Source organism: Mercurialis annua, linkage group LG1-X (genome assembly GCF_937616625.2).
Source record: "Mercurialis annua linkage group LG1-X, ddMerAnnu1.2, whole genome shotgun sequence".
NCBI lineage: Eukaryota > Viridiplantae > Streptophyta > Magnoliopsida > Malpighiales > Euphorbiaceae > Mercurialis > Mercurialis annua.
The window spans coordinates 72124619-72147625 of NC_065570.1; the positions used below are offsets into that span (position 1 = coordinate 72124619).

Consider the following 23007-nt stretch of genomic DNA (forward strand, 5'->3'; position numbering starts at 1 on the left):
AAACGCTTATGTGTATTTTTGAAAAACTATGCAAGTTTTTTTTTTTTTTTTCCTTTCAAACTTTGTATGTTCAGAACAATCAAATGGAAACTTTTTAAGTTTTTCATACGTAGGAATTATATATTATGACATTATTATAATTTAATGCATTTGGCATAAAACAATAGCAAAGATAACAAATTGTAGCTCAAGTTCTAATTCCAGCCATTTTATCATCTTTTTAGGTTACAAATTGCAAAAATGTGAAACGTTGGGATTTTATTTACAAAAATTTAAAAGTTGGAATTTAATATAGCAATAATATGGCTCACATAAACAAATAATGACCGGAAAATAATTTAGACTACAATTTGCAAAAATTGAAAAGGTTAGGATTTTTTTCGTAATATTTTAAACGTTAGTCTTAAATCGCAAAAAAAATGAAACGTTAGAATTTCTTTTGCAAATACCCTTACTTTAAATTATATATAAATTTGATTCCGCGCAAATGCGCGGGCTTACGACTAGTACTTATATAATTGAGAGGACCAACGGAGCCCTCTCATTCATTCTCACCAAATAGAGCAATTATGTTAGTTCCCATCCTTTTTAAACAACTTAATTTTATTTTATTATTTTTAATGATAATTAATATAATATTTATCTTTAAGGCTAATACTTCTATAAATTTTATCCTCCTCAATTTAAGATTACCACGTTTTGCAGTATTTGTTTTCTAATAAACTACTTAGTCATTGTTTATCAATCAAACTTTTTTATTATAAATTGTATATGACATCAATTATTCATAAAAGTCACGATGAGAACTTCTATTTATTCTGCAATGATACAACTTTAGTTTGTGCATTATATATGTGTGATTTTTTTATTTAAAAACAATTGCCATATGAATTGTTTGTATGTTCAACAATTGTCATATGAGTATGCTTTAATGCGCAATTATATTTTCATTTGCAGGGATATAGGCAGCTTTCTCTTTGAGAATTTGATCCATTCCAGGCTTGAAATGTACGAGGTATTATTATTTTATTATACACATTATTCATTTATATCCGACTATAACCAAACTGATATTTTTGAGTAAATAGATTTCTTCTTGGCTTGCCATTTTTTTCTCATTGATAAACTGGTAAGTTTGTTGACAAATATTTAACTTTAACAAAGTATTATTTATTTGATATATTTTCTTCATTTAAAAAATAAATATTATATAATTTTTTTTGACGATCTTTCGATTTATTTAATATGGATGATTTGTAATGAAATATTATATGGTTGTTTTGTATGTATAACCCTACAAATGGGACAATTTTTAGTTATGTAAAGATAAATTTTAGTATATATAACCTTACTAACTAATTTAGTGAAAGCAGTTAGTATATATAACCTTACAAATCTAATAAATAGACTATGTGGCTTTAGGAAACAAGGTAGAGGAAAGCGCGATAGATCATCGTCAGTTGATTGCAGAAGACATTGTGGCTCTAGGAAACAAGATAGATGAAATCACATTCTCTCATGTTAGACGAGAAGGTAATCGATTAGCTCATTCTTTAGCTAAATGGGGTTTGCAAAATAGAATAGATACTATTTCGGATAGTGTTGTTACAAATGAGTTGCAAGACATTGTAATGGCTGATATTTTTCTGCAATAAAATCCTACCTCATTCTAAAAAAAAAAAAAATAGACTATGGAATCAGTAAAATAAATACAAAACTTTATATCAATTGATATTTTAATTTGAAAATAAGCTTTATTTAATTTGAAAATAAGCTTTAAAAGGTGTTAATATCTATTATGTCGGTTTTTTAATATAACAGCTCATTTAAGAATTTTATTAAAGCCTATTATTTTTTAAATCTAAATATTTACATCTTATATTAATTACAACCAAAATTTTTAATTTTTACAAAATTATGTCTAATATAAAAGCATTTTTTTTTTGCAATTGTAACCAAAACTTTGAGTTTCATTTTCAAATTCAAACATATACATATTTTATCAATTACGACCAAATATGAGAAAATTGTCTAACTTTTACAAAAAGTTTATATAAACGCCTGGTAACAATTGATAAAAAAATGAAAGGTTTGGGTATAAAAATAAAATTTAAAAACTTTCAAATTAGATATAATTTAAAAATTAAAATGTTATTGAAATATATTTTAATTTTAAAAATTAATTACTAAGGTTATTTGAATGCATTTTAATATTATTATTTTAGTAGCTTACAAATTACAACGCTTTAATTTTTTGAAATTATTTATATTTTTAAAATTTTATCATACTTTAAATTATATAGAAATTTGATTCCGCGCAAATGCGCGGGGCTTACGACTAGTTAAACAATAATGTGAGGTATATTAGTGGTGGATAATATGTGGCGGAGGACTCCGCCTTTTCTAAGAAAAACAAAATAACTTTGTGTTATAGAGTAAAAAAAACCGACCCCAAATAAAATCATTTAAAACACTAATTGCTGCATTTCACCAAAATTTCAATTTGACGCATGTGAATTAAGAGGAATGTAGGAAAGTTTCAAAAAAAAAAAAAGAGGAATGTAGGAATGTTATGGTTATTTTACTTTTAAGTGTGCTTTATTTATTTGAGGATTAGATAGAACATGAAGTAAACAATTATTCACCCAATATAGTAAAAAAAGGTTAGGTTCACATATTTTTATTTATTAAAAATATAGTAAAAAAAGGTTAGGTTCACATATTTTTATTTATTTATCATTATTAAATTTTAAAATTATTTATTTCTAAAATTTAATTTGTTACTTTAAAAATTTATGTTTGAATTTAATAATTTAACACTTTATCAATTATCTGATTCGACACATGAACTCTTATTCAAAAAGATAAATTTTTCATTAATATAGAAATACAAACTTCTTCAATAAAATAAAATAAAGTTGACCTACATATTCCCGCTAATTCTGGAGGATGATTGAAAATTATAAAGTACATTTAAAAATTTGTTTAATAGTGTGAGTAACGATTTAATTATTAAATATATTAATAATGTGAAAACTTGTCAAACATAATAAGAACACAATCATTTTAATTATTATTTTTATACTATTTAGTTAAAAGATTATAAACCTAAATCTCCCAATTAATCAATGTAAAAAATATGGTTAGCTAGAGAATGTGATCATTCATAGATAGATATATAGAATTGTAATAATGAGTTAATTGAGGAAAAAACATAAAATGTGGTGCCGAAGTTGGTGGTCATGATATGAAGTAAATTTGGGCGGTAGTATAAAGCCAGCATTTGGGTGATTCTCCATTATATATCATGCAGACATGAACAGCTAGTAATAATCGGACACATGTCAAGATTAAATCGAAGTTTCTGAACATGAGATTGTAGAAATCTCAAACAAAATGAATGTGAAATAGGGTTAGTTTGTCAATCATTATAATGAAGATTTTGGTGTGTGGAAAAGAAAGTACATTCCATTTGCACCCATGTACTTATCATTGCCTTTTGCAGCTGCCCCATTATTTTATTTTTAATTTTATATCAACAAAATTAATATAAGAAAAAAAACAGATCTAAAATAGGTGGAACCAATTTCATTTTTTAGCATCACTACAAGGTATGGGGTTTCTTTCATTCAACACCCCATATTCGTTCTTGGGTCCCTTTTATAGATTTATCTTTTGCAAAAAAGAATATATATTATCCTACATTTACATATATTGATTTCATTATACTGAATTTTGTTTTTATAGATTTTGTGAACCACGTTATTTGTGAACAAAATCGATGAATGTACAATATATCTTATTATGATCAATAGTGTAATTACAAATACAAAAAAAAGAGGAGTAAAACATAAAGAGGGCAGTCGTGATCAAACAATAGCACCAAAAACAGAGAAATATTAATAGTGAAACGAGAGAGGATGACGCAATTGTACCCTTCTTCTACCTCATGTTAGAGGATGATAGTTTATTTATGTAACTAATTAAATACATAAATAAAGTGGTATTTATGTTCCAAGTTTGATGAGAATTCAGGTGAGGGAGATGTTAGAGATAATGAAATTTATTATTGGAGCTCTCTTAATTAGCATTTTAAACTTTTAGATAATTCATTATTCGATGTCATTGATTATATTTAGACCTCTTTTTTTATTATGATCGTAATCTTGATAGTATTTACTCTATATTTACGGATGACGTAATGTACAATTATACATAATTTTTATAAATATATCTTCATCATAGTATTATAAATATGTAGAAGGTATGAAAATGTATAAAACAAATGAAGAAGAAGAGTTGATATTTCAGGTAGGTGAATGATTCTCACTCCCATGTGCAACTTTTCCTTTTATAATCGCAACAAAACAGACTACTGCATGACAAATTTTTGCGCATAATCCGCACTAGTAACATGCTAGCTGCTCTTCCCCTCCATCGATCGTATTCGTACCCTAAGTTTCTTTATTTTAAATTACCCAAACTACCTTAGAAAATTAAACTCTAAACATTTATACTATAAAAAAATCTAAAAGTGTCATTAATAGATATTGTCTTAAAACGACAACTAAATAAAAACGGAGGAAGTATTCGTTTTAATGGCATTAGAATTATACATATTCACCATTAGGACAATAACTATCTTGCAAAACAAGTTTTATTCACATTATTAAATAGAATTAATAATTAAGTTGAAACAAATCTTACTAGTAGCACTAATTAATGCAATCTCCTATTAATAAGCTAGACCTATGGGATATAAATTTGGTCTCATATGGCAGCATGTATATGATTTTATGATAGTTCAGTTCAAACTATTTAAACAGCTGTGTATAACAATTAATTATAACATCTTAATGAAATCAATATTGATATATTGTTGACAAATTGAAAATTAAGAATATTTTTAAGCTTGCCAAAATCATTAAGAAAGCAACATCAATCATTATCAATCATAATGAAAAGTTGGTAAATGATTAGCAAGTTAAATAAGAATTTGACTTCAATATCCTAACCACCAAATAAGCAGAGTTCTCGATATAATAGCATTACATTGGCCGTCACAAATGAGAGTTTATTGTATGTATCATTTTTACAACAAGCCTATCAACATTCGCATATGAAATCTTTAATTATTTATTTTTTTATAACTAAATATTAGCACATATAGGTAACGGTTCATTGGTTTTGTTGCACAAATAACGTGTCATAACCGTTTTATTGTATAATTATCCCTCACAAATATGTTGCAGGACTCTATCATTCTATATCATGGATCACTAATCTCTAATATTAGTTGAATTATGTTTATACTAAAATGTTATGTTTCGTTGGAAAATTTTATATTTTTTTGTAATGTTTTTAATTTTATACGTTTTTTAATTTACATTTTAGCTTTAATAGAAGTTATAGCTAGTATCTAAATAAGTGATTAATTTTTTCATTTGAAAAAAATAACATTAAGTTTTATTAAGAATAAAAGAATAACACTATAATTTATTCACTAAAAATAATTTCAAATTTATTCAATATATCATCAATCTTTTATTAAAATTTGAAAACTGTAATTAATTTGTCATTAGTTTTGCTAAGTTAATTTAATTAAAATTTAAAAAAAATCATAAATTTTAGGGTGATTTGTTACGACATGAATTTTTAAATTTGACAAAATCAATCACCAATTTTTTTTGACGAATCGGAACACCAAATTGTTTTTTTGATAAAGATGGCTTAAATGACTGCCTAAATGGTGTATATTATGATGATTGCATCAATATTTTTCAATGATAGATAGTTTGATATTTTAATTTATCAAAATATAAAAATTAATGACGGCTTTTGTCAAATTTTAAGATTCATATTTTATTTAGAAATCATGCTGAAATTTGCAATTTAATTTTCATTTAATTCATTATTTTAATGTATCTTTATCATACTATATTTGTTTATTTATATTTTCTTTAAAGTAACATCCAATCAATTTTTAGGCTGAACAAATTCATTCCATTCATCATTGAACAATTATTGAGTGTAAATAAAAGTATACTAAAATTATTTAAAAGGTTGGTGAGATTTTAAATTGGGGCGTAATTCAACAATTTAATCATAAAAAAAGGCCACCCATCTCCCATTGATTTATTTTCGTTGTTTTGTCAGGAGAAGGAAATGGTGATGAATGATAAAATTTGGAGAAATGGCAGTTTGCTGTCATGGGCTTTCTATGCTGGCATGATTTTCTTGGAAATGATCAGATAATAAATAAAGGGAAATAAAGAATTAGATAAATAAACTCATAAATTCATAATTCCTACAATTTGAGGTCTCTATGGTAGCATGTTGATTCACCAGCGGAACCAAACAATTTATTTAGGGAGGTAAAATTTTACTTGTCTGAACAAGTTCGTTCTTTTAGATCAAATACTCCCTCCGTCCCACAAAGATAAGCCGTTTGGACAAATACGAAAATTAAAAAAAAAGTAGTTAGATTAGTTAAAATTAGTTTATTTGTGTACTTTTCTATTTTTAGCCTTTAATATTTTTTTAAATAAATAAATAATATATTGATGACTAATTTTTGTATTGGTGTATTTTGCATTGATATTAAAAAATGACATTTATTCCATATTGGAACATGAAGCAATTAATTAAGTTGAAGATAACAATGTACATTTATTAGGGATAAGTAAGACTTTTAGATTTAAAATTATTAACCAAAAATAGAAGATGCCCTATAATTTGGGACGCCAAAAATAGAAAGGTGGCCTATCTTTGTGGGACGGAGGGAGTAATATGTTAGTCGACATTTTTTTTAATACAAACAACATATTATTTGGTTTAATTTAGATTAAAAAGAAACAGTTTGTCTTTTCAAAATAAAAAAATTATTATTTGTATTAACGAAATTATATGCATGTATTATTTTACAGTAAATTTTTGTATTATAAAAATTTTAATTATCAAAAGTTAATACTCCAATATGAACTAGATCTCAAGTGATTTATGATTTATTTTTTCATATTGTATATATTTGGTTTGACGATCAAACTCATATCATATCTTATCTTGTCGACTCACTCTGTTGGCACGCTTATATACACTCAATACAAATGTTATTTATTTATTAATTATGTCAATATAAAAAAAACATACTATATCGATCTATATAATTCAATTAATTTAATGGGTTGATTATTTATAATACAAACACGATCTAATTAACCAATTTATTATACAACGAGTTGAATATAAATAACACAAATACATATAATTAATAAATTTATTTAAATAAATAAAAATTATTTTTACTAGGTGAAAAATGTTAAGTGTTACAACTCAATTTTAGTACAAGTGATAAATGAAACTTCTGTTTTGTTCTCATATCATATGTGATAAACAAGAAACAATGGGCTTTGAAGAATGGTATTAGAAGTTTAAGATTCTACGCCGTCCAAAAGGTGGAATTGAAGATGAGAGTTTTAGGGTTAGAAGAAAAACAAAAGGAAGATGATAATAAAAAAAACAACGTAAAAGAGAACAAAACAGAGTATGTTACGTAATATTGGGATTGTTTTTGGTGGACAGTTAGGGTTTGGTTATAGTACTTGCTAGTGCACTTCTATCTGTACTCTTCTCTACTTTTGCTATTGCCACACGCTCGTCACTTTATTCTAATGGGCCGCAACTTGTACTCATCATCACCTCACTCCTTTTCCATCTTTTTTAAATATTTTACTTTTCTATCATAATGTTTTAGTAGCTTCTATAATTATTTTAATTCTTATTAAATAAATATATTTTTATTTTTTATGATAAATTATAATCATTTTCATTTATTAGTAAATTGGTAAATCACATTTATAAAAGAATAATGGTAAAATATTCAATATGAATTATATGTTTTTAAATTAACATATAAATACATGGATTTTTTTTTCTGTATCAGTTGAATTGGTAAAAGAGACTCGATAGTTAAAAAATTTGAATTTTTTTTATTCTTAAAAAAAATTGAATCCTTTTTATGAATTATCATATCATTATTAAAATAGGAACAAATGATTAAAAAAGTCAAATTTTTCATGAAAATTTTATAAAAGTTCAAACCTTTCAATTTTATCCAATTTTTCCTAAAACGCTTCGTTTCAATTATGTCCAACTACACAATTTTCCTTATGTGGTGCTGATATGTGGTATGCTACATCAGCGCCACGTAGGTACCACATGAGCAAAATTACATAGTTGGACATAATTGAAACGAAATCATATGTTTCAGGACAAATTAAATAAAATAAAAATATTTGAACTTTTGTGAAACTTTCATAAAATGTTTGGCCTTTTTGGTGCGATAAAATAATGATAATTTTTTTAAATATAACTAAGTTCTTGTAAAAATAATAAAATATTGAATTATATATTATTTTTTTATCAATTTAATTCCTTATAGTTTCTTTATACTCTTTGGATATAGTAATGTCTAAATTATATTGCTAGTTCAAATTGTACATTTTATTTATTAATCCATACATCTAAATATTAATGTGTTAAAAACATCCGACCTTTTAGCCTATTTTCAATCATATTCTAACGTTAAAAACTAGTCAATTTTATTCTATTTTATATTTTCTGTTTCAATTGTACCCTTAAGCATTAAATTAATCTTGTTTTATACAAAGTTCAAAAAAAATCCTTTTTACATTACATTTTGAAGAACTTTTGTGAACTTTTTTTAAATAAAAAAATGTCAATTTAATATTTAAGGGTACAATTGAAACGAAAAAATACGAAATAGAATAAAATTGATCGATTTTTAATGTTAGGATAGAATTGAAAAAGGGTTAAAAGGTCGGATATTTTTAAGACATTACGCCTATATCTAAATACAGGGACTTAGGATAAACACAAGCACAGCTTGATAGTTGATAAGGTTAATGTTGTTTGTGGATGTATATGATATAACTGTACAAAATGATTTATGCTCTGGATGACATTAAATGAAAGAGTAGCATGGTTAATACGTTATGTATGAAGTTGTGAGCTACAATTCAATTCAAATCTTCCAAAATAAACGTCAATTTTATTTGCATGCGCATGTTATCTGTCTCTAAAGGCAATACTACTACATGCTTTGTCGGCTTCCAATCTATAATTCCACACCTTTTTTTTTATTAATGATAGGTAGATTAGAATATCCACAAAGCCGTGGATGGCAAAAAAAAATTAAAGAGCAAACGGTCAATTAAGATTATAAAAACAATCTGAACTTCTAAACACATCATTACTTGAAAACAGAAAACCAGTATGATGACATCTATAATAAAAGATTGTTCGACAAATACCCACATAAATCAAACTATATCTATATTAGCCACTTTCTCTCTAAAACTATGCTGATTTCGAGCTTTTCATAACTCCCAACAAATAGAAAATCAAATTACCCGTCATAGATCTCTATATAATTTTCTATAAATGATACTCCACGGATAAAAAATTGATCAACAGAAGAAGGAACCACCAAATGAGATTAGAAAGCCGAAAAATAGAACTCCAAACCCTCCAAGCAAACAGACAATGCATGACGATGTGAGTAGAAGTCTATGTATCATCACAAAGAGAGCAAACTGAAAAATTAATAACTCCGCGCTGCTCCAACATACAATACGAAGGAAGTCTATTTCAAACTAATAATCAACCAAAAAACTTCACTCGAGGAGGAAGATTTAGTTGAATTTATAATGCATGTAACTGTTTGTAGAAAAAATTAAATTTATAATGTTAGTAAAATATTGTTGACCGCTTGTACCATTTGAAATGTCGCTAATTGGTCATGGTTTTTCTTTTCAAGATAAAAATTATCGAACTAATGACATATTTTCTATATACTTTAATATTTTAGTTAATAAATTTTTAAAATAAAACTAATCATGTACAATTTTCTTATATTTTCATAACGAATGAAAAATATCCATTAAATATTTTATGTCATATTCAATATGTTTATTGTTTTTTGTGTGCTTTGAAGATTAATGGATGTGATTGATTGAATTTATCTTTAAAATTTATAGACTAAATTTTAAAAATATATCATATATGAGCTTTATGAATGCGATCTATAAATTCAAAAATAATAAAATGATATTTAATTGAATAATTATTGCATTGGTAGACAACGCCGGCATAAATTAGAATGCCGATTAATTTATACTAATTTTGAACGAACTCAAAACTAATGATTTAGCATTTTATGTGCTAAGTTTTCGCCCTGCCTATATTATGTTTCTCGGAAAAATTAACAAAATTGCTAAATAATTAAACATTATGAGGTATGTACCAAGAGGAATTAGTAATTATTGAATATTTCATTAAATTTTGATAAACTTTGTCATTTGAAAAAACACCTATTTATCATGATTAGGATATAAAGTTTAGAGCCATCCATATTTGATTATTTATACTTTAGATGCTGACCAATTCCCTTAATTATTTATGCTTTTATCAAATTAAGACTATTGTCAATCTGATGAGCTGGTCTATTAACTGGATTAATATTTTATTAAACTTTAAAGCATAAAAACTGTAATCTAGTTATGTCCTTTTAGATAAATAAACATATTAGTATTCTTTAATTTTTTTGTTTAATATCTAAATGAGCTTTAGGAGATGCTCCCCCCACTTCAATTAAGATATTAATTTTAATTAGTAGCAGAATATCCGTAAGCTACGAAAAACGACAGATGTACGTATGCAAAAATTTGTATTTGTTGAAGCATGAAAATTAATCAGTATAGGCAGCAGAAATTATTAATTAATGTCTCCCATACTAATGTGTTAGACATAATTTATGACAAAATCAAAATGTAATAAGGTCATATGGTTTAAGCTATGGTTTTATGTACAGTAACATCAAAATACACGATATCAGCTGTCGATCATATCCATAATTTGTCACCTGTAAAATTTTGTCTATAATCTCAACTTAAAGACAACCTCACGTTCGGATTATCTTCACTGGTCTGTACTTAACCATGGCACGTCCAAAAAAAAAACTGAGCATATATATGTAAATAAGTGGTGAGAAATGTACCCATTATGTGGCACTCTCCTAAGTTTGTCCCCAATACGCCAAAAGTTGGTGAAATTAATATTTATAAATGTTTTCTGGAAAATTATACCGGTTCCTGAACTTTTTCATATATTCTATTTTAGTGTCCGGACTTTTATTTTTTTTGATATTAGTACTTCAACCTTTAAAAAGCGTATAAATCTCGTTTTTTTTCTTAGATGTTGTCATGTTAGTAAATATAATAATGATTGTATATGCAATGATATATATATTTGTATATAATAAAAATAGCGAAAAATACATGTAATTTTTATTTGGTTTTATTAGTAGTCCGGATACTGAAAAATAATTAAAAACACTCATATGACATGCTTATCAATTTTGTGTTAGTTACCATATTTGATCATCAAATTGATCCAAAAAAATTGACGAATTGAGGATTGTTATTTTTTAAAAATATGAACTTTAGCTCTTTTGATGTTTTATTTTAAGTTGAAGGATTAGAATGAATCTTTGTTGTAAATGTTTTATACATTACCTATGAACAATTTAGACTTTAGTTACAGGATTACACATTACCTGTGGCATGTGCCAGCTGGTAGGTGATAATAAATTATTTGTAGAAAGTTAATTAGATGTAGGCCAAACGGTCGGTTTTGAATCAAACTTAGACATTAGCATAAAGATAAAATAAGATGATTAATTAGTGGATAAAAAGTGATTAAAAGAAGAAATGTCCAACAAAAAATGGCATAAACTGCCAACAAATTGAAAGATTTCTGTTGTAACTAAATTATGGCAAGCATACGTCCTCTTTCCACCTTCCAAAAAAACTATAATTAACAACGCTTCATGCTTCTCTAACTTTACAGCTTTTTTTTTATTAATATTAATTACATTTTTTTCTTATGTTAATGTAGTACTATTATAATGTTCAGCCTCATGCCAAGAATCTATTAGAGAAATGACGTCCATCCTTTTCTTTGGGGCTGTAAAGATACAATTTACAATATTAATTCTTATTCCTGATAATATCTTAATTTTATCTAATTCATAGTTTCTTAGGATTTTTATACAGAGGTATTGTTTCTACGGTTATTTTATTTTTATCAAAGTAAAACTTATTTTATCCATTCCCCACTACTAAATGTGTTATTCGTATTTTTATTTAAAAATAGACATAATAAAAAAGAGTAAAAGTAAGATAATTTTTTTAAAAAAAAATATACTATAAGCTTCTACTTTATTAAGATAGTTTAATTCAATAAGAAGTTAATTTTAAAATAATTTATCTGAATTAATCAAGTAATAGAAAGCGTGTAAACCAATTATATTTTTTTAACAATAATTCTCATATTAAATATAATTAACATTAAGATCTATTCATTTGTATTATTAATTTAATAGTTTCGGGTTGAAATTAAATTTAAAATATTCTATTATATAAATGATTTTTACATAAATTATTCATCTCTATAATTTATTACTTACTTTGTCATCAAAATTATTCTAATGAAATTAAAAAGACTCATATTTGTCGTAACATCTGAAATTAATAATCAAAAATATATCAATGGGCTATAGATTAAATGGAATAAGTGTTAAGCAACAATAAATTAGGTGATAAATTCAATTTCTGGCACAAACGTTTCCTTCTCCACAATTATATATATCAAAAATTAAAGATGTGAATAGAAAAATTTACATTTCACTTTTGAGTAAATTATTCATAAAAATTATTAAAAGAAGGAGAAATTTTTAAATAGACTCAGTCCACCACGTCATCCGTGGACTAAGCTTATCACATAATGACACGTCATTAAAATGATGGCAATCTTATAATATTACTATTCAAATGTGTAAATAAGTAATAAGCATATTTACAAGATTGCTATCATTTTAATGATGTGTTATTATGTTATAGGCTTAGTCCACAGATGATGTGATGGACGGAGTCTACTTAAAAATCTCTATAAAAGAAGTAACCCACCCGTACAAGAAGGAAACAATTAACCGTGACCGTGGGTCCGTGAGGCTCGTGATACGAACCAGTACAACTAAGCGGCTACGAACCTGGACTCACTTTTTTCCAAAAGTACTGCGCCCAATTGGCCCTTTAAAATAGCAATCAATATCTTTAATATACTTATTGGTGGGTCCCAAATTGTGACCCCTCCACCTCATGTCTTCCAAAGCAAAAGGACGGTGCCATGTCAGCCAGCTGACTATGACGTGTGCTAACGGTATTTCTTGACTACTGTGCAAAGATGAAATCTATTATTACATGTCAGCGCCATGTAGACCAACTTGGGACCTTGGAACCCTTGAGAATCGAGATTTTAAGCTTTCAAACTCCAACAAACGAAAGCCACCTGTCATTCGTCAGACTATTAACCTCCGTTTTACATTATAACTAGCGTTAGGCCCGCGCGTTGCACGGTTTTTATTTAAATTTTTTATTGATTTTAATTAAAAAAATCTAATTAATAATTATAAAAATACTATATATAATATATAAATTTTTAATTACTGCATATTTTACATATTTAGAGACACAAACAAATCTATGTATTACAAATTTTATACAATATAAACAGATAAAAAAATTTAATATAAAAATTGCATATTAATATTCTAAAAAAATCATGATTTTATTAATTTATTTTTAATTTATATAATATACTATATATTTTTTCATATGACATTAAATATAAACAAATATTATTTTTTTAATTATTTTCTTTACCAATCGTCCTCAATTTTTATATTTTTTATTAGATAATAACAAATGTTATGCATAATTGTCAAATTATATATAGATTTACAATATTTTTTTATTGACCGATTATTAATATTTTAAAAAGATTGTTAAGAATTTTTTTTTATCAAATCTTAAGAAATCTAATGTTTATAATTTACCCTCATTAATGCACATTACACTTTTTGAATTCCAACAAAAGAATAGAAAAAAATTATTTTCTTTTGCTTTTAGATATTTTTCTATTTGCTTTGATGATTTTTTTATCATTTTTTTGTTGTTCGAAAGATAATATATTCAAATTCAAGTTCTAAAAATATTTTTATTAGAAATAGTAAGTGATAGTGATAACTGATAAGAAATGATCGACATTAATAATTACTATAATAGTGATTTATGGGCAATTCAAAAGAATTTTTAATATTAATGACATATTAAAAATAATGAACTAAGTAATGGCTGTCATAAAGCTAAAATTAATTTTTTTATTCCTTTGTATTTTGAATGTTATAAAAATAAAATTAATCAATCAAAAAATCAGAATAAGTAAAATTATCAAATTAATTATAAATTTGTAACCAAATGTCTGAAATATTTAATATAAGGTCACAAATTATCAATAATTATGTCACACCATATTTATTATCTATAATTTTTTAAACATATAATAAGTTATATTGAATAATATTTTTTATTAAGCAAAGTCAAACAAATCTATCTATTACATTTGACTAAATTTATCATACTAAATAAAAAAAATAATGCAACAGTTAAAAAATATATAATAACTAATTAGGTTATAAAGTATCAATCAACTATAATATTGGTTTAATTTAATTAATCCTATCTTTGAATATGAATTATTACTAATATTTCCTTTTTGTTCTAAACACTCAATTAATATAACACAATAAAACGAATAATAACATAAAATTTATAACTTTATCAAATTAGATTAACAAATTAATTTCTACATTAAATTTGACCAATTTTTTCATATGAAATAAAAAGAAACGATGTAACAATTTAACAAATTAAATTTACCAATTTTACTATAATAATTCAAAAAAATATTATAGCAATTTAAAAGAAAATAATATTAATAGAATGTTACAGGAATTTTGAAAACAAACTGTTACCAAATTAAAAATATCAACCAAATTTTACTATACTAATTAAGACAATAATATATTTATAATACTATTTCTAAGAAAAGTAATAGATAAAGAAATTATAAAAAAAAAAATAGATAAAGAAGTGAAGGACCATGACTCGAAATGTCAAAAACATAGATTTAATTAAATAAACATCATTAGCTATATTATCCTCCAAATCACTCTCCCTGATTATTCTTTTATCAATATTCATATCCAAAATTGGCATATATTTGTATTTAAAATGATAATTAGTAGAAGATGGTTAATTTTTTTATTTTTAAAATGATAACTTTTTAAATCATTTTTTAAAATATTACATGTTATAATAAAAGATTATTCCAAGACGTAAAATCAAGTTTCCAAAGTGAAAACAAATCAAATCTATGTTTTTGACATCTCAAGTCATGGTCCTTCACTTCTTTAGCCATTACTTCTTTAAAAAATAGTATTACATGTAAATAAAAAATAGAACTATCATTTTAATAATTAAAAAGTTGATTGTCAATGTAAATTTAGGAGGAAACAAATTTCAAATTAAAGAATTTTATGGTAGGATATTTGGTACATATTTCTAAATTTAAAGCAATCAAATAAAAAAATAGTACAAAATTGAAAAATTAAAATTAAAATGCTTATCACTGAAATATGTCGGAGCACCATTATCTTATCACCTGACTTGTATCAGGTATCAATACTTGGCAAGTAAATCATTGAAAAAACAATACTTGGCAGTGCTCGATCAATTACAACAACCTCCTCTCAATCAACCCTAAAAAAATAGCAAGTATTTGCGCTTTATTGAACCCATTAAAATTACATAAATAAAAGTAAATTATTATTAGCATCTCTAATATAAAAGTTTATAATGCGAGAACAATTAACATATCTAACAGGAAGGTAATGCCAATTTTATATTTGAAGCGACAACTTATATATTCTTGCAACTCTTCCTTCAATCTTGGCAAAAGAATTCCCATTGCAGCACCACTTTTAGTAAGATAGCATATGCAATTGTGCGGAGCACCTCCTTGAAAAAGTTTGTAATTTATAGCACATACTATCAATAAAATATATTTAAAAATTAATTAAAAATATAATACATGAAATACACCAAGGGGCATTCTTAAAATTGATCACAAAAAAACCTCAGTTATGATTAAATAAAAAAGAAAGGAAGTTTAGTTGATTGTTGTCGAAATCCTCCCGCAAATAGCTCCTAAACTCATAGGTCGAAACTCGAAAGCAATTAAAATGACCGTTTTCATCATTTTTACATTCTTCCAATCAAAGCAAGAAACATAATAATTTCTAAAGAATATCAACAAATATTTTCGGTCAAATAGCAACTGACCTTACAAAAAATGGCAAATATAGATGTGTACGAACAAACTTGAAACTACAACATAAGCTTAAATAGAAATATTTTATGCCATTACATTAATTTCCAACGTTTTTACTACCTATTAAATATTTTTGACTGTTACTCTATTTACTACTAAGTTGCTTCAAAAAGGTCTTTTCAAATCTCTTATTTTTTTACTATTACCTTAAGATTCCTAATGTTGTTTTAGCTATTAAATATTATTGGCTGTTACTTTATATATTGTTAATTTATTACAAAATCTTTTTAAATCTCTTTTAGTTAGCTAACGTTTTTAGTAGGAATAACATATTTTATTATTGTTACCTTATTCAATAGTGTTTGTTAACTTTTTTATTTCTTTAAATAGGTGTTAAATGTGAAAATCAAGTCAATGAACAAAAATAATCAAAACATTAAAATAGTAATATTTTATTTAATTTAAATCACAAATCATGGAGATAATTTTTTAAATCTCTCTTATAAAATTAAAACCATTTTTTAACATTTTTGTTAGCAAATTGATATTGGTATTTTTACCTTAATAACTGTTAACTTACCATGAAAATCTCTTTTTTATAGCATCTATTTTAATTTGATATTACCATAGAAAAATTAATCAAATTTGATTTGATTGCCATTTAATGTGATTGAATGTCTATTTCTATAGCAAAACATTATTAAAAATGAGAGAATTAATGTGAAGATTAAAAATACAAGGAAAAATGTGTATTTTTAACATCTTTATTAGCAATTTAATATTGATATTATTACCTAAATAATTGTTAAGTTACCATAAAAATCTCTATTCAAATCTCTTATATTAGACGTTTATATTTATAGATTTTGTTTTGATGTGATTTTATTTTTACCATAGAAAAATCAATCAAGTCTAATTTGATTACCATTTAAAGTGGTTGATTTTCATTTAATTAAAGAATGCAATTATAAATTGACAATTTTATAAAGTTTATAACAATTAAAAAGAAAAAATTATAGAACGAATGTGGCAGTGCCAAGTGTCAATCAAAGGGAGAAAATGTCCTGCTTTATATATATATAGTAGATTTCTGAATTGCCATTTTCAAAATCCTGCATATATTCCCCATATCTTTTCATATTTTTGTCTAGAAAACAAAACAAAGAGAGAAAATATTTAATGAAGAAAAAAACAAGTGACAAAAATTTATAATCCAAAGTGTAATGTATTATTGGGCATATAAATGTGTTTGTGGTTAGAGTTAATAATAATGGTTTATGTACTATTTAGGTTTAAAAAATAATGAAATATACTTGTGCATGCTAATGGTATCCTTAAATTGTAACTAGTGGTTTATATAGTCTCCTAATGTGACGATTTGGGGGTATGCACCCAACCCTTAGTAACATGCCTCATGGACCCATTCATCCTCCTCTATCGGCTCACATTCGCCATTATACGCCCGCCTTATATATGGTTTCTTTTTAAAAATAAAAATAGTCGTTTTAATTCATATTGTTTAAACGGCATGGTCGCTTCTCATAAAACAACTAGAGAAAGATGATCTCCTCAAGAAACGGTCTATCGTCTAAACTACTTATAGAAGAACTATTCAAGAAACGGTCCATACATTAAAAAATGATTGTTATTTATAAATATTGATAAATCATTAAATAACCAGATAAGTCTATATATCGGATCGAATTCCCGATCTATTATTACCCTGAAGTATTTCTTGCTTTCTTTGATCGGATATTATAACAAGTTAAGATGGATCATTATCAAATATTGGAAGGTAAATTTGATTGGCAATCCCATTGTAAGTTAAAGTTTAAATATGAAGTAGAGCATGTAGTTAACTTGCTATTGATGGCCCTTAAAGACATGTAAGAGATGAATAAGAAATAAAAAAAAAAATGAATGATGATTGGGTGGGAGACTGAAATATGGGCAGTATAGGGATTAGAATAAAGGTTTTTGGCAGCTAGTCTTATAAGACGACTAAAGAAAATGAGTGTTTATCCCATGCATTGGTTGTGCCATGTCATATTTACAACAAGCCAATGAGCATTTGCGATAGGGAATCTTTTAATTATCATTCAATTTTTTTATTATCACTTTTTCCACATGGCTAACGCATCATTGGCTTGTTGCACGAATGACATGGCGCAACGGTTGCGTCTAATAATTTTTCAAAGAAAATAGGAAGATGGGGTATCCTTGCACATGGGTATTGGTCAGTTTTGAAGAATACAAATTAAATTTCATGTTTCAAACCAATAATTAATTTAATTTAAACAATACTATGAGTTCTAAGGGAAATAAAATAAATTTAATACAAGTATAAAGATGTAAAGCATCTTCAATATAGTTAAAACTTAAAAGTTTGGCAGTGAGTGGGTTTCCAATCTCATTTTTGCACTTCGTGCGCTATAACTAAGCCGCACGGACACCACAATCAAAACTCTTTCTCCTTTGTTACTAAACAACAAGTGAGTTGATAACAATGATAAGGGGTTTTTTAAAATTAAGTGATGTGCAAATTAAAACTATATGATGTATGTAATGGTTTAAAATTTAGCACTAGTTACTTGTCCCTCGCAAAATTCTATCCAGCTCATGAAAAAATTAATTTAAATGTAACGGCTTAATAGTATAGTCTCATAATTATAATCCGTTAAAGAAAAAAACACTCTCCCTTTTCTCTTTAAAATTACTCTCCCCTCTCTCTAAAAAATAAAAACCGTCTCTTCATCTTGATTTTGTAAAAAGTGGGAGAAGGTGATTTCCGATCTTAATCAGGAAATCATCTTCTCTTCGTTCAAATTATTGCTTATCTCTATGGTATTTTTTTATATATATGTTTTTTTAGATCTTTAATGTATATATCTTTAATGTATATATCTTTAATGTATATATCTTTTTAAATTTAGATTTTTATGAAGTCTTCTTATTGAAGTTATGGTTGAAGTTTCTTGATACTCGAAGGTGTTTTGAGGATAAAATTTTATTTTTTAGAATTGTTTTTGAAGATAAAGATCGGAAAATATGAAATTTCAACGGATCTAGTAGTTTGAAGGTTAATATTTGAACTATTTATATATTTGGATAACTTTTTGATGGTTGAAAAAATCCTAATCGATGACTGTATTAAACAGTTCTCATCTGATTGTAGAATAGTTCTTTCAATTAGTTGAGAAAATATTTATTTATTTAAATTTTATTATTATCAATTTAAGTTTTATCCTTTGAAAAAAAAATTGTATAATCCGTTCTTAACATTTTATATACATGTATTAAGAAGAAAAGCTATTTCTCCTTTTCATCTATTCTTGTATGCCCAAGTTTTTTATTTTATTCAGCTGTTAATTTATTGTACAAAAAAATTAATGTTTTGCCAATCTTTTTCTACTTCTTATGAATTTTTTTTGTCAAAGGTAGTCTTTCATTGATAAAAAAAATCTGATATAATAATCTCTAATCTAGCCACATCATTTGTGTTAGAAAATTACAATAAAAAACACTTATCTCTAAAACATTTTTGGCCAATATATGTGCAACCCAATTTATAAAATGACCGATTTGTTTGAATATTTACACCTCCACACCTAATCAAAAAACCACATGCATAACCACAGTATATTCATTTAGTCTACAAAATCTTTTAGCTGTTCACCGTAGGACCAGATTTGGATTGATTAATCGTCATAGTAGTAGTTTTTAAAATTAAAAATCCAAACTTAAAATTTAAATGGTTAATCATATAATCATTAACCTTTATAGAACAATTTAGATTTTTGGTTTGACGATTTTTAACTATATACTATAAAAAAATCCAATTTAAAAAATTTAAATTTTATAGATTAAGTTTCAGGTGGTCTAATAAAAAAATTTATATATCGAGGATCTAGTCCTCAAACAGGGCAATACTAGACATATATTTTCTATTAGGTAAATATTTATTTATGAAAAATGAATTGTTTTCTAAGTAAAATCACTTTCTTATGTTTCTTTTTTCATAAATAATATGTTTCTGAATAAAATCTCTTTTTATTTAGGTTTATATGTATGTAGAATGAAAATGTATTTTATTTTAAATATTTTAGAAGAATATTTTAAGTCTAAACCATTGAATATTTTAAGTCTAAACTATTGCTAGGTCGTGGGTTCGATTCCTCCAACAAGTGCTTTCCCTTTTTTAAATTATAAAAAAAAATTGAAATTAAACACTTGAATCGGTTAATTATATTTTCCGGTTAAATTCTTGGGTTAAAAAGTTTGATCTCTTTCGTTGCCACCCCTAGTTTACGAGAAATTCTTATGTAGACTCGATCTACCATGTCATCCGTAGACTAACCTATCACATTATGACACGTCATTAAAATGATGGCAATTTTGTAAATTCATTTTTTACTTATTTACACCTTTAAATAGTAATATTACAAGATTGCCATCATTTTAATGATGTGTCATAATGTGATAGATTTGGTCTACGGATGACGTGGTAGACCGAGTCTATCTAAGAATTCCTCCTAATTTACCGCACAAAGATTCTATGTAAGCACCCATTGTTTGAAGTGAATGTGTCGATTCCCATCAAGAGACCTAATTCACATGGCTGAAGTACAATTAGCACTATGGACACCCTGACATATTATTTTTGATACTTGCAAAGCTCACTTTAATAGATTTCTCTAATATTATTAATTAAATTTCAAATAAATTTACAGTAATAATATTCTAATATCAATTAATGCATGCTCAAATCATTAATATGTTCAAAGGGAGGAAGCATTTAGCATTAATGAACATGGCACAACAAATTGAAACAATAATAAACAAAAATCAAATTTGCATCACCTGATTTTTGTGCTACATGATCAACTTCTCCAATCACACATGATAAAGTTTTGAAATCATTAGCAAAATTCAGTGTATTGAAATCAAAATATTTCTATAAAAATAACACAATATCTAAAACCTCAATAAATATTAGATTTGATTGTTAGATTTATTCACTTTACATGACAATATGACATTAATTTGATCATAGCATTATAATATATGTTTGTTGCATTATTAATATTATTATTATATTATATAGTATTATATATACGAAAATAATTAATTTTAATTCCTATTAAATGACAAAATGAACCCTATTTAAAATTGGTTTATCAACAGCAGACAGTAACCCTGTAATTATGATGAAAAAATAAGCCCTATTTCCTGTCACCTTCCTCTATAAAACCAGCCTTCCTCCTCCTCTTTCAAACCCCTCACTCTCTCACTCTTCTCACACTTTTTAATTTCATCACCCAAAATCAAACTATTTACGCATTTTCTTTTACTTTCTTTTTCAAGAATCAAGAATTTTTATTTTCCGAGAAAATGACAGCAATGATGGGAAAATGCAGCAAGATTCGCCACATCGTCAGGCTACGCCAATTGCTGCGACGGTGGAGAAACAAGGCACGCATTTCGGCGAACCGGATACCGTCGGATGTTCCGGCAGGGCACGTGGCGGTTTGTGTAGGAAGTAGTTGCCGGAGATTTGTGGTTCGTGCTACTTTCTTGAACCATCCCGTATTCAAGAAACTGCTGGTTCAAGCTGAAGAAGAGTTTGGATTCACAAACCAAGGTCCTCTAGCGATTCCTTGTGATGAAACGGTTTTTGAGGAAGTGATTCGGTACATTTCGAGAACTGAGTCAGGAAGTTCAACTCGGTTCTCGAATTTTGAAGATTTTCAAAGATATTGTCATGTTGGTGTTAGAAGTAGTAATCTTGATTTCTGGACCGAATCAAGACCGTTACTCAAGGGATTTACTGATAAAACAATTTACTAATCCAAAACATTAACTTTCTTGAAAATAAAAAAAATTCTGACCCGGGATTGACTCAGTCCATGTTAATGAGAGCTCTCCACATGACCATCAAAGGCCAAAACAATTATCATACGAGTACAGTTGCCGAGTTGAACTCTAAAATTTGACTCGCGGTTGAGTTGGCCTTCAGCTTTCCATCATACAGAGAGATAAGCTTGTCGGAGATGTTCTTTTTTTCTCTTTAAAATTTCTATTTCCATTATCGATTTAATTGGGTTAACATTGTGAGTTACTGAGGCAAGTGATGATAGTGTCAAGAATTTCCGAGAGGATGCATTGGAGATGGCAAGCAGAGGTGGCTGAGTTATCCACCGAGTCGTCCCGGGTTCGAATTGGAGAGTTTGAGACACTTGAAAATTTATTTGGAAGCAGAGGAAGGAAACAAAATAATTAAGTGATTATTAACTTAGTTCTAAATAATCACTTTTTTGTAAATTCATGTTATTTATTACTATTATTCATCAATGAAACAATTTGTAAAGGATTTTTAAATTTATCGTTCGGAATTGAGAATTTTTAAATTTACTGATTAGAATGTGATGTGAATATATAATTTAATAATTAAGGTCGTTAATCATGGTTGTGGGCTGATAGAAGCCATAATGGCATCTAACCATGTGAAAGAACTGCTCCAATTTGCCCTTCTAACCCTTTCAAAATTTAATAATTATTTTGATTTATAAATTATTTTATTCAACTATCATAGTATGTTATTAAAAGAAAAACATATATCATGGAGTATATGTTGCTTCAACTTTAATCCACAGAATAATATTTATATCTTTCGGCTCCAAAGTTCAATAAGACTAC

The 23007-nt window shown here is 26.3% G+C and overlaps 1 protein-coding gene across 1 annotated transcript; it reads left to right on the top strand.

The window, feature by feature from the left end:
• The first annotated feature begins 21530 nt into the window (after nt 1–21530).
• On the top strand, nt 21531–22718 carry LOC126687421 (auxin-induced protein 6B). The gene has a single exon (XM_050381986.2). The coding sequence runs from the start codon at nt 21703–21705 to the stop codon at nt 22156–22158; it is 456 nt and encodes a 151-aa protein (XP_050237943.1). The 5' UTR covers nt 21531–21702; the 3' UTR covers nt 22159–22718.
• Nucleotides 22719–23007: the final 289 nt, after the last annotated feature.